Here is a 14,172-nt window from a genome sequence, read left to right as displayed (position 1 = left end):
ACCTATATACATTGTTAGCACGTTCTTCCAAAACATACTTGTTTTAATGTAGCTATAATGAATGCTACTATACGAAAAATGCTGGCATTTTGCAACGCAATAAATAAGTGTTTGTATGCACTGTTTAGATAAAATTCATTCAATTTCTACGAAAATTCATAATAAGGTTAAGTTGGTGGTATGTAGATACTTCTACATACAATTACTATATATTACTATATACATGAAATTACTATTTCAAGTACATACTTCAAGACATAGTACTTAAAATGATATACATATTAAAATTACCATGTTTCATCTGTTATTTTAACTTATTATAATTAGATAATAAAGTAAACCATATTTTATTAACCTGTAGTAAAGAAAAAAATACTGTATTACTTTTTAAAGAAAATATACTTAACAAACCAAATTAAATAAACCTTACATCTCATCTTTCTCACTTGGAAGGACGCCCCTCCCACTTCTATCCATTCGAAGACTCGTGGGGGTTATTCTGATTATATCGCCGATCCACCCTGCGCTTGCTATCCTCTCACTCCTGGCCTATATGCCCTCAATCATTAGAAAACGATAAGACCCATTCATTATTTCAGCTTGCACAATTTACGGATCATGTCTATGCACCTGGTTCTTTGGCAAATTCTCTCATTTTGAATCTTATTGCACAGAAGAACTCCTCGTACCTATCGTCTTTTCATCGCTCACTGTTCTACTCTGAGTATCTTGAAGAAGCGGTTTTAAAATATCACTTACATTTGGTAGGCAGGATGGTTTGGGATAAGGTTAAAAATGCTGCAGCTAATACGTGTATGGTTATTTTACCAGATTTCAAATGAACTAGTACAATTCCAAATCAAACAAAATCGATAAATATTACAAGATTACGGAATAACTTCAACAAACAAACACACAAAGTGTTTACTTGTTTACTTGTAAGTGACTAAAGACTTTATAATTCGAGGCTTCGAGGTCGGTCCTCATCTTCAGTACATCCCCTGATCTAGAACATTGTACTCTTGTTTACTTACACACTTTGTATCTCACCTAATTACTTTGTATATAAAGGTAATCATTGACAGACTCATCATTCAGATAACTAACATACCAGTATGGAGTTAAGACAGATATTAGTTTGTGTGCTCTTATCCGCTGTTGGATCTCATAGTTTGGGTGAAGACTTCAATTTAGGTAAGTAAGAATAAGAATAAGAATAAATTTATTAATGAACTTCACAATCATCATAATTTGTTTAATTTTGGTGTTGTCATCAAGTGTATCGGTAGCCCCCAAACTAGGATAATCCTGTATCTTGGGGACTTGTTATAAGTCATAGTTAACAGTTGCAGTTCGCTTCTAACTGGCCTCTCTGGAAGTCATTGGGAGATACCTATGTTCAGCACTGGACGTCTTATGACTGATGTGATGACAGTTAACAAAAAATTGAAAATCTATCATCACTGAGTTAATAGGGAATGCTGAAACAAAATTGCTATGGTTTACCACTGCTAATTGGTGTTTGTATAATTTGGTACTTACATGTTTATTTGTCATCTTCTTATCCCATGAAGAATCAATTTGAATCTGAATTTTTGCGGAATCATAACTTATCATATTAAATTAGGACGTATACTTACCAGCTACTATTTTGTCTATTTAAAACCCAATCATTTTATGTTGGCGAAACATTGTGTCATTGTGTGGTGTTTATTGTACGGTGTCTCTACCACTTTATTACATGCATAAATAAGTATTAGCGGAAATTTTATTATAGTTTTGGCATTGTCTCCAGAATCGACTAACTTGGTATCAAACGAAACAACAGCCTTGTACAATGTTGGGGTCCACATGGGCATTATCAATCCCGAAACATACTCACTTGAATCCTTCGCGGAACACGAGAGCGAGATCTTCAAAGACGTGTACCAAGAATATCTTGCTTACAATGAAAGTGTACCACTAAACTACCAGGACTGGCTCATAATGAACAACTATGGGGTCCTACCAGATACACAAGAGTCACTGTATCAACGGAAAATCGTCAAACGTTCTACAGCAGACAATAAGAGACGTTTCATGAATGTGGTTAAAAAGGGGGACATTTTGATCACAGGCAGAGGCATTGGAGGGTTGTTAGGTCATTCGGCGATTATGACTACCGATAACTGGGTTTTAGAGATGCCTGGAGGAAATGGATGGAACAATGGAATACCGAATAATAACAGACAAATTCAGAAGGACAAGTGGTTTAACCAGCATGCCTCTGATTGGACGACTGTGTACCGATGCAAAGACGGTGCGGTTGCAAGACAAGCCGCCACGTGGGCTGACCACAAATACTACAATCCTTCGGGTGGTTCCACAAAAACGGTGCACGTAACGTACAAGTTAACTACTGACTTCAAATCAATCAGCCCTAGTTATTGTTCCAAGCTTGTCGTTCAAGCCTATTACTACGGAACCGGTAAGAAGGCAGTTATAAGGAATCCCTTCAATACGATTATCATCCCCACTACTATACCATCGTATTTCCTCTCCCCATACGGACTGGTAAATAAAGGAAAATATTAGTATTTTTTTCTTTATCTTTTAAAATTACTTCTTGTTATTTGTAGGTACGAGTATACCAATATGTACATAATGACTTCTAATAAAAACGCTGTTACCAACAACGTGGTTTCTTTTAATGCCAATGGACATTGAATTGCTATGGAAGAAAACTGCCTGATCCCTTTTTGTGGGGGAAAATCATCCAATGACTTCACTCGCCTTGGGCAAGGCGAGAAGGAGTGTCAGACTCTAACTGACTAAAAACCATTCCGTTCCTACTCCTGCTTTTCGAGCCGGAGCCCCGGTAACCTGCTAGGCAGTCCGCAGCTTCTAGTCGGCATCAGCCCTACTAGGCCCCATCTGTCGCAGTCTGATGGCTCTTTGAGGTGATGAATAAATAAATTGTCTCTAGATTGTTATAATTACCCTACTAACTATCCCAATATAAAAAATAAATATTTTTTTAATTTTCTTAAACTTATCCTCCGAATTATACAAATTACCTAATACCTTTTTCAATTATGATTAGGTACTGCGGTTAATCGTTTGCTTAATTAATTTGATTTAGCATGGTAAATAATACAAATCGGTTTTAATTATTAATTAGTTGCAGTTTTAACTTAGTCTTACTTTCTTACTTAGATCTTTCTGTAATCCATTGTGTGATGTTTTGCTATTTTGTCTTTCAAGAACAATAATATTTAGTATAAAAAGTACTATCGCCATTAGAATAACTTAATTTATTTATCGAACTTCAAACAATATTTCTCTGTGAAAATTCTGTAGAGCAAGAAATTCGAAACCTGGTTAGTATTATTAAGTATTTCCATTTTAATTTGTCATTAATGGAATTGAGGCTTGGTGTTATCACCATAGCGGATGACATGCTATATTTAAAAAAATAATAAATATAATAATTTTAGCTATCACTTTCAGAATACCTAAATATTTTCGCAAACAACGGTTTGTTGACTGACTGAATTGAAAACTAACTACAAATTTAAATAACTACGTAAACTGATCACCAATGAACATCAATGTGCTTCTTTTAACACTTCTCATTGTCGTTAAAGGACAAACATTTGGTAAGTTGGTCTTAAATAATAACATCAATATCACGACTATGTTAAATAACATTATCATTACCTTATTTAGCACTACAAAAATAAAGTTTCAAAGTGAGAAGTTACTCCAATGAGTTTTCTCATTCCAAATATTATAACACTAAGCTGATGACAGAATTTAGATAAAGTTATTTGAACCTTTCTCTCAGGTTTTGGGGAATAACATACCGTAGGTATTATGTGACTCACTGTATGGTCACATCTGCATTCCGTTCAAACGAATGATACATCGCTTGCCATACCTTTCATACGTCACCTTTTTGTTCCAAAAATAAAACTGAATGAACAATAAAATGGCGCTCCACAATTTATTACTTGCAGGACAAAATGCCACGATATCGGACGAGACATTGAACGCCTACAATTTCGGAGTTTACAGGGGCATTATCGATCCCAATAAATACTCGTTGGAATTATTCGCACAACATGATAGAGACGTCTTCAGGAAAACCTACCAAGACTACATTACGCTGTACAATGAACAAGACGAGCCAATATCTTATCATGAGTGGTTAGTTATGAACAACTACGGTATAATGCCAGATACTCAAGAGTCACTGTTCAAAGACAAAAACATCGCGCGCTGTATAGGGTGTGACGACTGTGACAGTTGTGAGGACTGCGAGAGTTGTGAGAGCGAGGAAAATACTGACTACAAGAAACTATTTCTACAAGTAGTCAAAACAGGGGACATTCTAATCTCGGGAAAAAGCAGAGGTGGGTTGATAGGCCACGCGGCGCTAATGGTCTCTGACTACTGGGTACTAGAAATGCGCGGCGGTAGTAGGTGGAAGAAAGGTATAAAAAACAATAACAGGCAACTTTCTAAGAAGGATTGGTACGACAAGAATAAGTCTGAATGGACTACCGTGTACCGTTGTCCTGATAAAAAGGCGGCAGAGCGGGCAGCACTTTGGGCAGATCGCAATTACTTTAACCCACGCGGAGGTCAAGAAAAAACTATACGTATTACTTACAAGATAACCGCGGATTTTGAATGTACGAACCCCAGCTATAGTTCCAAACTGGTGCTTCAATCATATTACTTCTCCACTCCAGGTATAATAAGAGATCCATCGGAATACGGAGAAATTATTGTACCAAACGCTATACCAGCATATTTTCTCGATCCTTACAAATTACGGAAAATAGGAAAATATTGAATGATGTAATTAATATCTTTGTTAATACTCAAATAAAAACATGATATTCAAGTGGGTTTCCCTGTAACTGTTGAGGGGTTTATTCTTCATTATACATATAATGGTTTAATAATGTATATTATATAATATAATGTATATTATTAAAGCATTAACTGCCGAAATAAAACTGTTGAAGACAAATCCTCCGCTAAGCTCCGCTAAGTGGCGGTTAACGTGTTAAATAACATTTCTCATTACTGAACATCTTTACAATCAAAAAAACTGTTTTATCAACTAGATGTATAGAAATATAAATTAAAGAGACCACAAATAAATAAAACTCGTAATGGTTACATCGATGTCTTGTTCGCAGAATCCTAGTACTACAAACGCTGCTTTCATTGAGTAATCTAACGAATATCGACAGGTCTAACAATACACCTTGAAACAATTAAGCCTCATGTAGTAAATGCAAGTAATTTTATCCTCAGTATCAAGTCCTTACGTGAGTGGTAAATAAATTAACACAAAGTTTTCACCAGACGAGCGACTGTAGACCATATTCTGTATTGTCCTAAGGTTGCGTTTAATTCCGAACCGATCTGTTTATAACATAAGACTGTGAAATACTTTAATTAAGTACTATGATATTTTTTTTCTTTGCTATTTTAAGTTTAATGTTTAAATCTATTTTATTTTTTGGCACTAAATTAATTTAAATAACTATCAATGAATCAAAAACTACACACAAAGATTGAGGCTACTTTTCCACCAGAGACGTTGCTGTGGATGTGTTTGGCTGCCACCAATCATATTCATTGTTAGCATTGAAAACGGACTCAACTAAGCTATTTTTTATATGGACAGTTGCTATGGATGCGTGCTATGAATGTGTGCTTCCTTACTATCGATACATCGCATACTAGAGCTGCGCATCTTCCTAGCACAACTACTTTGCGGCGACGTTTATAGTACATCTTACTCACACAGCTACATAGTACATCTCTGGCGGAAACGGTCACAGCTTAGCTATTACGTCTTCGTAGCATAGCTACATATCACATCCTTGGATCCTAAAAGGAAGATTTTGTGTAAAATGCAGTTTCGTATTATTTACCTGACGTCACTTCCCATTACAATAGCAGAAATAACTAAGCAGTCGAGTAAGAATGTAGGTATACATGTAACTTTAGTTTCATTTTAGGCTAATTTTAGATTGCTCGTCTACTCAACCAAGGGTTGTATAAATATTCTCAGCAAAGAGCGGCCCAAAAGTTTGTCTACGTAAATGTAGGAAATGCTTCGTAACTGGCAAGTTCCCGCCCCGAGCGGATTGCCCTCAAATTAGATACTCACTTAGTTAGGTATTCAGTTAAGGTATTTAGTATTCTTTGGAAGCTCTTTGACTATCGCTCATGGGTAGCCCTTGATTGTTTTGATACATTCAAGGTCGAACTCCTAAAACACTAGTTTGTTGTAGTTTCTTTTACAGTAGATTTCGTTAGACGCTTGTGTTATGTGAGTGAGGTTACCGGAGGCCCAATTTTCAATCTTCCCAAACCTCGATTCCCCAACAACACTTAAATTCCTAACCCCTAAAGGCTGGCAACGCACTTGTAATGCCTATGGTGTATCTTGTGTCCATGGACGACAGTGATTGCTTACCATCAGCTGATACGTCTGCTCGTTTGCTTCTTAGATTAGCGTTAAATGTCTTTAATACTGTTGTGTGATATACTACCCATTTTTCATTAGTTTAACTATAAAATATCAGCTTCATATACGTTTTGAAAACAAGAAACAACAACAAATTCACATTTTCCAAATTTACTTTAAACCCAGAGTCTAATGCTCTCATAATTATTATGAACCGGAGCGTAAATGTAGGTGCATAGCCCGCCGAGGATTACAGCGCATATTATTATAATAGCAATAACTAGAGAACATAAACTGGGTACAGGTGCAGGAGAGCACATCAAACACCGTGTGTACACTCCCGAAGCACCCTTGTCGTATGCTAATTATTCACAGAAACTAAATGGAGGGTAATGGAGGATATTAGCAACATGCTACGACAGCCAGCCAATCAGAATGCAGTGTCGCATCCAACAACCAATCGGAGCGATGCAGCTAAGACGATAAATGTTTGTGGTGCACTCTTTTGTTGACGATAGTAAGTCTATTATTGTAGAATAGACAGTGAATATTTGTTATGATAGTAATTCAATTTAATATTTAAGAACGAACTACTAAATATTTAACGGTCAAACTAAAGAAGATAAATTTCGTTGCACTCATATCCCTCTTTACGTACTTACATAAAAAGCTTAAGCTTTCAAAGTGTAAATAGCAGTGCATTTCGACACAACTGCTTCATAGAAATATATACTGCGCGTTGAACGAAGATAAAATTAATAATACCTATTTGATGACATTTCAAATCAAATCAAATCATTTAAAAGCACCCAAAGTGTACAGTGTGGTCTACAATTTTAATGAAGTAAAATGTCACATTGGTACTTGCCGTTGGTAGGTTTCGAACCCGCACTCTCATGCAAAAGAAGCGAGGCGTCTTAAACCACCAGACCACCACGATATGACAAGGACTTAATACCTTATTCGTATTTACTAAACTACCAAACCAATTGCTCTGACATCACACCAATAACATAAAGGCTAAAACCAATGAAACACCATAAAATGTACTCAAATATTTATTTCTCCTTAAGTGTCACGGTCATGTAGTTCTTCGACTATGGCGTTCAGTGTGGAACACTTGCATATAGACCCTAGACAGGTCCCGTGACTTGTCCCCTGGAGTTGGCAGAGCTCTGTGCAATCATATCTGCATGTTCGTTTCTTCTTTACGGCTGCATCGGATCCTGGAAAGTAAGAGAAGAAAGTTAATATGTATAATATATCCCACAAAAACATTTCATGTTAAATGTTGCCAAGACGAGACCATATAGCTCGCACTGTCAAAAAGTAATCAGATCCCGTGTAGAGCCAAGTTTCTAACCCTATACTTTTGAACTGGCGAGTCGGCCGCACGGACTTTTTGCTATTCGTCATATGGGCTTGAGCTTAAAAATCTATTCAATCTTCTAAACTCTTTCCGTGCGGCCAACTCGCCAGTTCAAAAGTATAGGGTTAGAAACTTGGCTCTACACGGGATCTGATTACTTTTTGACAGTGCGAGCTATATGGTCTCGTCTTGGCAACATTTAACATGAAATGTTTTTGTGGGATTTCATTTCTTTTTGTAGGTTGCTTATGATAGAAAGATAAAATGAGCGACAAATTCACCTACTAAACTACTAAATTTATAAGAAAATTGGAAACGTAATCCTAATACTTTTTATCAATGAAAATTAAAACACTAGTATCTAAACCTTTACCTACTAAACTACTAACAATTAAATATTAGGCAAATGGTTTTTTTCTCCGCGATAGCAAACTTTTAAATCACCGAAATATTCCGAAAACTTGAGACAACCGTCAACGACGTCTGCCCTCGCGCGTCTGCCCGCGTTCGGGTGCCGCGCTCGCTGACGGGCCGATTATTTTTAGCTACTGCGCGGGGACGAGGGGGCAGGCGGCGGGCGTTGGCGCATACTATACTTACGATGCTTATGTTCAAAAGTATAGGTTGATTAATAAACACTTACCGAAGTGAAGTGTAGTAATATTATTCATATCTAAGTACTTATGGGTAGGATAATGTTTTGATTTGATGAAAAGTTTGTGTTCTATGTACTTGTGTATAATTTTCAGATCTCAAGCAGGAAATAGGGAATTAAGTTTCCCTATTTCAGATTTTTACCCCTCCGCGGCCGCATTCAGACCTCTAGCGTCAAAAGTTGCGGAAGTCTCGAACAAACTTTCACCCCCTAGTTTAAGGGGTTGGGGGTAAAAGTTCCAAGTTTTAGGATTTTTTTGTTGTTTGGGTACTAATACTAGCTTACATACCAAATTTCAGTTTTCTAGGACTTCAGGAAGTACCTTAAGAATTTTGTTGATCATCAGTGAGTGAGTGAGTGAGTGAGTGAGTGAGTGAGTGAGTGACGAAATCGGGGTATTTTAGATATCAATAAAATCTAAAGTATAAGAGCTATGCAATTGAAACTTTAGAGGTTTATTAAGTCTACCACTGACATTATATCCTAAAAATTTGGTTTATCTGGTATAACCCAAACTCAAGTTATGAAGGTTCAAAAATACGACGAAGCGCTTCGAGAAAAGGTAGGTAGTGCCCTTGCGCTTCGCTTGGCTCGTCTTGGCGGGGGCACTACCGTGCCCACAGATTTTTGAAGTCGGTTTTGTTTAAAAAAAGTTCGTATTTTGATGTCCCGCGAAACATAGAGATGTAGAAACCTACATATGCCCTGCGTTTATGCGATAAATTATCTTCTGGTTATTTTTTTACGAATCCAGAGAAGTTACTAGTCGTAATTACTACTGTTTAGGTGTTAATTTTGTCACAATTCCTGACTTCAAATTGCAAGACACTGTACGCCTGGCACCAATAGCACGGATACCACTTTACTTATTTATTTCATTTCATTATTTTTTTTATGAAATAGGGGACATACGAGCAGACGGTTCACCTGATCGAAAGCGATCAGCGCCGCCCATGGACACCCGCAACACCAGAGGAGTGACACGAGTGTTGCCGGCCTTTTAAAAAGGAATACGCTCTTTCCTTGACAGTTTGAAGATCGTAATAGTTCGGAAGAATATGTTAAGCTTTGGATGACACAGATAGAGATAACAACAATTGCATGAATAAGATTATAATTTCTTAACAATTAATGGATTTATTTCTGTACGATAACTACCAATTGAGTTACTACATACACACTTCAAAGTACGTGATAAAAATTATGATAAGAGTCAGATATCTGTTGGAAAAGAAACAATGTGATTAATTACTTTGCTTTAATCTACGGACATTGGGCGATTAGCAGACCTCTTGCAGTGATTCAACGTTATCATAATCACAACCGCATTGTTCTCTAGTTAGATATAATAGTAGAGGGTGTACCTGTTGCAAAACAATTAATAAATATTTGCAAACAATTGCATCACTGACAATTTTGCAATTGATTATCGATATATTTCTTTGCCCGACCCTATACTCGACTATGGTGCATGCCTTCAATAACTTATCTTGTAACAACTTCTTCTAAAAAATTACTAGGAATTTTCAAGAAGACCCAGTTTGAAAATTCCTGATTCAACAACTTGATAATATTGTATACATATGTATGCAAGCCCTACTTACAGTTACATATTTTTTAAACTAGCTACCTCCGCGTGGTTTCACCCGCACCGCTCTCGCTTTTAATCCTAGCGTAATGTTTTATAACGTACTAGCGGACCCAACAGACGTTGTCCTGTCTACACGTCTTTAATTTGAAAATATTTTTTTAATAAGCTAAAACATTCTGGACCTTTTTGATGAAAATTATTATTCAAATGTTATGACAATATCTAACGTCATAATATTTGACACTGCGATGGTAGCTCCGTCTGTTGGATCCAATGTAAAACATTCCAAAATCAACAACTACTAATAAATTAAAAGTTAATTAAAAAAAACATTGTCCGGCGGACAAAATTGTGAATCTAAACCATTCTCAGATCCCCTTGAACACACACAAAAAAATTCATCAAAATCGGTCCACTCGTTTAAGAGGAGTTCAGTGACATACACACGTACAGAAGAATTATATATATAAAGATAAACCTTCCTCAATAAATGGACAACCGTCCACAATTTAGATATTAGCGCGTTCAAACAAACAAATAAACTCTTCTTCTTCTTCTTCGCTTAAAATATACATACATATAAGATTAAAATCATATCATACTAAACTCATACATAGATATCATCACGTCATCGTTTAATCCTCGAAGGGGTAGGCAGAGGTGCACGTAATGCCACTGTGTACACCCACTTTTCACCATTTATGTTGTAAGTTTTGAGCCTATTGCCATATACTGGGCACATTTCCAGGCTCCGTGCTACTACTGAGATATTTTCGAAAAACCGAAAAAAAACCCCGTAACACTTCGCCCGACTTGGGAAATGAACCTGAGATCCCTTGCCCGGCAGTCGCACTTGCAACCACTCGGCCAACGAGGCAGTCATACTAAACTCCTTTATGAATAATATGAATTTTATTCCTAGTTTACTATATACTATTGATCGGCTTTATGTTACCTGTCTGTGAGTATATGAGTGAGTCTTAAACCGGTCTAACAAGCTACCTTATAAAGTTGTTATCTTTGTTTTCCTTAAGCTATATATACTTTATTGATACTTATTTCTATTTTAATAGCATTGAATGTCCTTGTAGTATTTGGGTATGATTTTTGAGGGTAACATAAACATAAATAGGTAATATCATTTGACCTTGGTTTACGTATATCCACTTTAAAACACAATTTTTAAATCGTCGCCTTTAAAAAGTACTGGTATGGAAATATCTGTCTTGGATAAAACAATAAGTTTTTTTTGGGTTCTTAAAACTAAGTGTAGTAGAAATAAAGAAAATTCCTTTATTATGCCAAGACACAGAAGTGATCGAGAACACAGGTACACGATAAAATTAAAAGAACAGTACCCTTAGTATGAGTTTTATTTACGTTTAAAGTAATCGAAACGAAAGCGCATTCGGCGCTCTGGTTGGTTGGTTTATTCGAGCCGGCCAAAATTCTGGTGCCCAGGTCATGCAGTAACCCGGGCACGAAGGCTCGAGTCCGCTGCGCTGGTTTGCAGCACCAACCCGTATGATTTATACACAGGAGAAGGTTGCAGAAAACAAAAACATTCCAATAATAATAAAAAAGAAATTATACTCCGTGACGTCATTAGAACGAAGGTAGAGACGCTTAAGAAAGTTGTTTTTATTTACGTCATAGCCTTAGTTTTTTTTTTAATCTGCATGCTATTATGAGAAATCGTGTTATATATTGATCCTTATTTTGACTAGTACCTATACTGATAGTCATTTTACTGATCAGAAATCTTTGTTAATCAATAAACTAACTTTTTGATTGAATATTTTGAAAATTAATAGTTTTAACAGCATGGAGGAGCAGGAGCATGGAGCATGCAATTGTGGTCGGTAATAGGGGACTACATGAGATTTATAAGATTACTAATAAGTACTTAATATAAATGGGAAACTTTATATGTTTACTTGTTACTCCTCCACGTCAAAACGGCTGAAGGAATCGAGATGCAATTTGGAACAGGAGTAAATTATAGTTTGCAATAACACGTACATAAGCCACTTTTTATCCCACAGGCTTGCGGGCGAAGCCGCTGGTAGAAGCTAGCTGTATATAAATAAGCTTACATAGAATAGAGCATTATGTTTCTATAACATCAATAGACTATATTCTCTACACGGACCTACTAGTAACTAGATACGCCATTGGTCATATAGACTGAGACAAATGGTCTGTTCAGTAGCTTGTATCTTAGAACATGCGTTGTAATTCATGTTATCGATTTAGTATACAAACAAAGCACTTCCAGTTTAACATGTGGAGCAATGACCTGCCTGTTTAATGAAGGTCGTGAAGCTAACTGAAGTGCCAATCATAAAATAGTATTTTTTTCAAGGGAGGAAAATCATCCAATGACTTCTCTCGCGAGGCGAGAGGGAGTGTCAGACTCTTACTGACTAAAAACCATCCCGTTCCTACACCTGCTTTTCGAGCCGGAGCCCCGGTAAACCCGCTAGGTAGTCCGCAGCTCCGGATCAGGCTTCAAAGGTTCAATTATCGAGCCGTACAAAGTTTATGGAATTGTTAGTTTGTTTGTTAGTAAATATGGTTAGTTATTATTCAATTGTAAAAATTGTTTCTTTGTAATTAGGTTGATTATCGATTGCAGAAGTCTATACTTATAGCTCAAATCATTGGGGAAAAACATTTAGGAAAATACCAAGAACGTTGCTAACAAATATCATTGCATACTTTTACATTTTAGCATGAATATCTTTGAATGTTCGTCTTCATAATAATAATCTACAATAATACAAAAAAGCACTTTCATTTAATATGTAGCTGCGTCCTCATATTATGCAAATTATAGTATGTATTAGATTACCGGTCATGTGTCTGTTTATATGCTGACCTATGACATTCTGCATTAAAATACCTATAATTAAAACCCTGATAAAGAAATGACCATCTTAAACATTAAAAATGTTTATTATTCCAAGACATTTTATAATACTATTATTTCCTTAAAAGATAAATGCTTAACCAGACAAACGAATGATAATACCGGTATCTTGTCTGTTATCTTATGTACATAAAAATAGAGGCTAATTTTGTTTACCGGTCTGGTGCATACGAATCATAAAATATACACTAAATATGAAACAAAAGAGACAGCACATAACGTTGTCTCTTTTATTACACAGTGGAGCCAATGAATCAGATAATAATTATAAAATACATACATAATTCAATAAATTAATCGTCAAAAAGCAAGTTCTATACAAACCTTGTAAACTTAAACCTAATATCACAAGAACTATGATAAATAAACTAAAACACTTCACTTTCATTGTTTATACTAAATTGTGACTTGTAAAGAACAATTTCACTGAGTATTTTATGCACATTGTGCATTCAATATTGTGTTATATTATTTGCACAGCTTCATCGAACGGGTGAGACGATCCGATCGACTCATGCCGTTGAATGGAGGCAACTTCAGCCCGCTAAAAGCGCCGCCTCGTGGCTAAATGTAAAAATGTTTACGCATATTTTTTAACAGTAGAAAAACCAGTTTTTGGTGTCGTTGTGATATCGGTTTTTGTTTATACTATGAGTCAAGTAAAAAGCCGTATAAGGCAGTTTAAATTTGTATTGTATCACTAATTTATTAGTTAAATGTTTGAAGGCAGGTTCTTTCCCGATAGAATGGGATTATTCATTAATATGAATAATCGATCCTAATGGATAGGTATGGTTTCCACTGTATACCTGATGAATGCGTTTATGTATGACTTATAGACTACTGCCGTACTGAGAGACTGGGTTAAGTAACCACTAAATGACTCTGAGTTCGGTGGTTAGAACTTATAAAATGCATTAATTGCGAGAAAAATTTAAGCGATATTGATAGCGATAAATTTTACAATGACTTCTCCCGCCTTGGGCTAGGCTTAAGTCCCGGTACACCCTTATAGGTCCTAATAGTGGTCACCATTAGGTGATTTTAGAGAAATGACAATCTCAAACTCCCCTCTGTCTTTTTCCTAAAGCTGCTTTCTTAAAAACAATTCTTAAGAAAATGATAACAGGTAATTAATTTTGATCGTACT

The 14,172-nt window shown here is 36.1% G+C and overlaps 2 protein-coding genes and 1 long non-coding RNA gene across 3 annotated transcripts; 2 read left to right on the top strand and 1 right to left on the bottom strand.

Annotated features, from left to right (window-relative positions):
* The first annotated feature begins 978 nt into the window (after positions 1 to 978).
* Positions 979 to 2,675, top strand: LOC118263527 (uncharacterized 30.3 kDa protein-like). The gene is made up of 2 exons (XM_035575571.2): positions 979 to 1,194; positions 1,796 to 2,675. Exons 1-2 carry the CDS (start codon positions 1,116 to 1,118, stop codon positions 2,572 to 2,574), a joined length of 858 nt encoding a protein of 285 aa, XP_035431464.2. The 5' UTR covers positions 979 to 1,115; the 3' UTR covers positions 2,575 to 2,675.
* An 827-nt stretch (positions 2,676 to 3,502) lies between these two features.
* Positions 3,503 to 4,891, top strand: LOC118263592 (uncharacterized 30.3 kDa protein-like). The gene is made up of 2 exons (XM_035575677.2): positions 3,503 to 3,638; positions 3,999 to 4,891. The coding sequence occupies exons 1-2, from the start codon at positions 3,581 to 3,583 to the stop codon at positions 4,838 to 4,840; spliced, it is 900 nt and encodes a 299-aa protein (XP_035431570.2). The 5' UTR covers positions 3,503 to 3,580; the 3' UTR covers positions 4,841 to 4,891.
* A 2,629-nt stretch (positions 4,892 to 7,520) lies between these two features.
* On the bottom strand, positions 7,521 to 13,764 carry LOC118263901 (uncharacterized). Its single transcript, XR_004782628.2, has 2 exons — positions 13,347 to 13,764; positions 7,521 to 7,701 (listed from the first exon to the last, which is right to left on the bottom strand). It is a non-coding gene; the product is annotated as an uncharacterized LOC118263901 (long non-coding RNA).
* Positions 13,765 to 14,172: the final 408 nt, after the last annotated feature.

The sequence above is a fragment of the Spodoptera frugiperda genome, chromosome 27 (genome assembly GCF_023101765.2).
Source record: "Spodoptera frugiperda isolate SF20-4 chromosome 27, AGI-APGP_CSIRO_Sfru_2.0, whole genome shotgun sequence".
Lineage (NCBI taxonomy): Eukaryota > Metazoa > Arthropoda > Insecta > Lepidoptera > Noctuidae > Spodoptera > Spodoptera frugiperda.
This window is presented reverse-complemented; position numbering and strand designations above follow the sequence as displayed.

Coding starts and splice junctions, on each gene's coding strand:
- LOC118263527 (XM_035575571.2), top strand. CDS start 1,116: ATGGAGTTAAGACAGATATTAGTTTGTGTGCTCTTATCCGCTGTTGGA. Junction 1,195..1,795: donor GGGTGAAGACTTCAATTTAG/GTAAGTAAGAAT, acceptor CATTGTCTCCAG/AATCGACTAACTTGGTATCA.
- LOC118263592 (XM_035575677.2), top strand. CDS start 3,581: ATGAACATCAATGTGCTTCTTTTAACACTTCTCATTGTCGTTAAAGGA. Junction 3,639..3,998: donor CGTTAAAGGACAAACATTTG/GTAAGTTGGTCT, acceptor TATTACTTGCAG/GACAAAATGCCACGATATCG.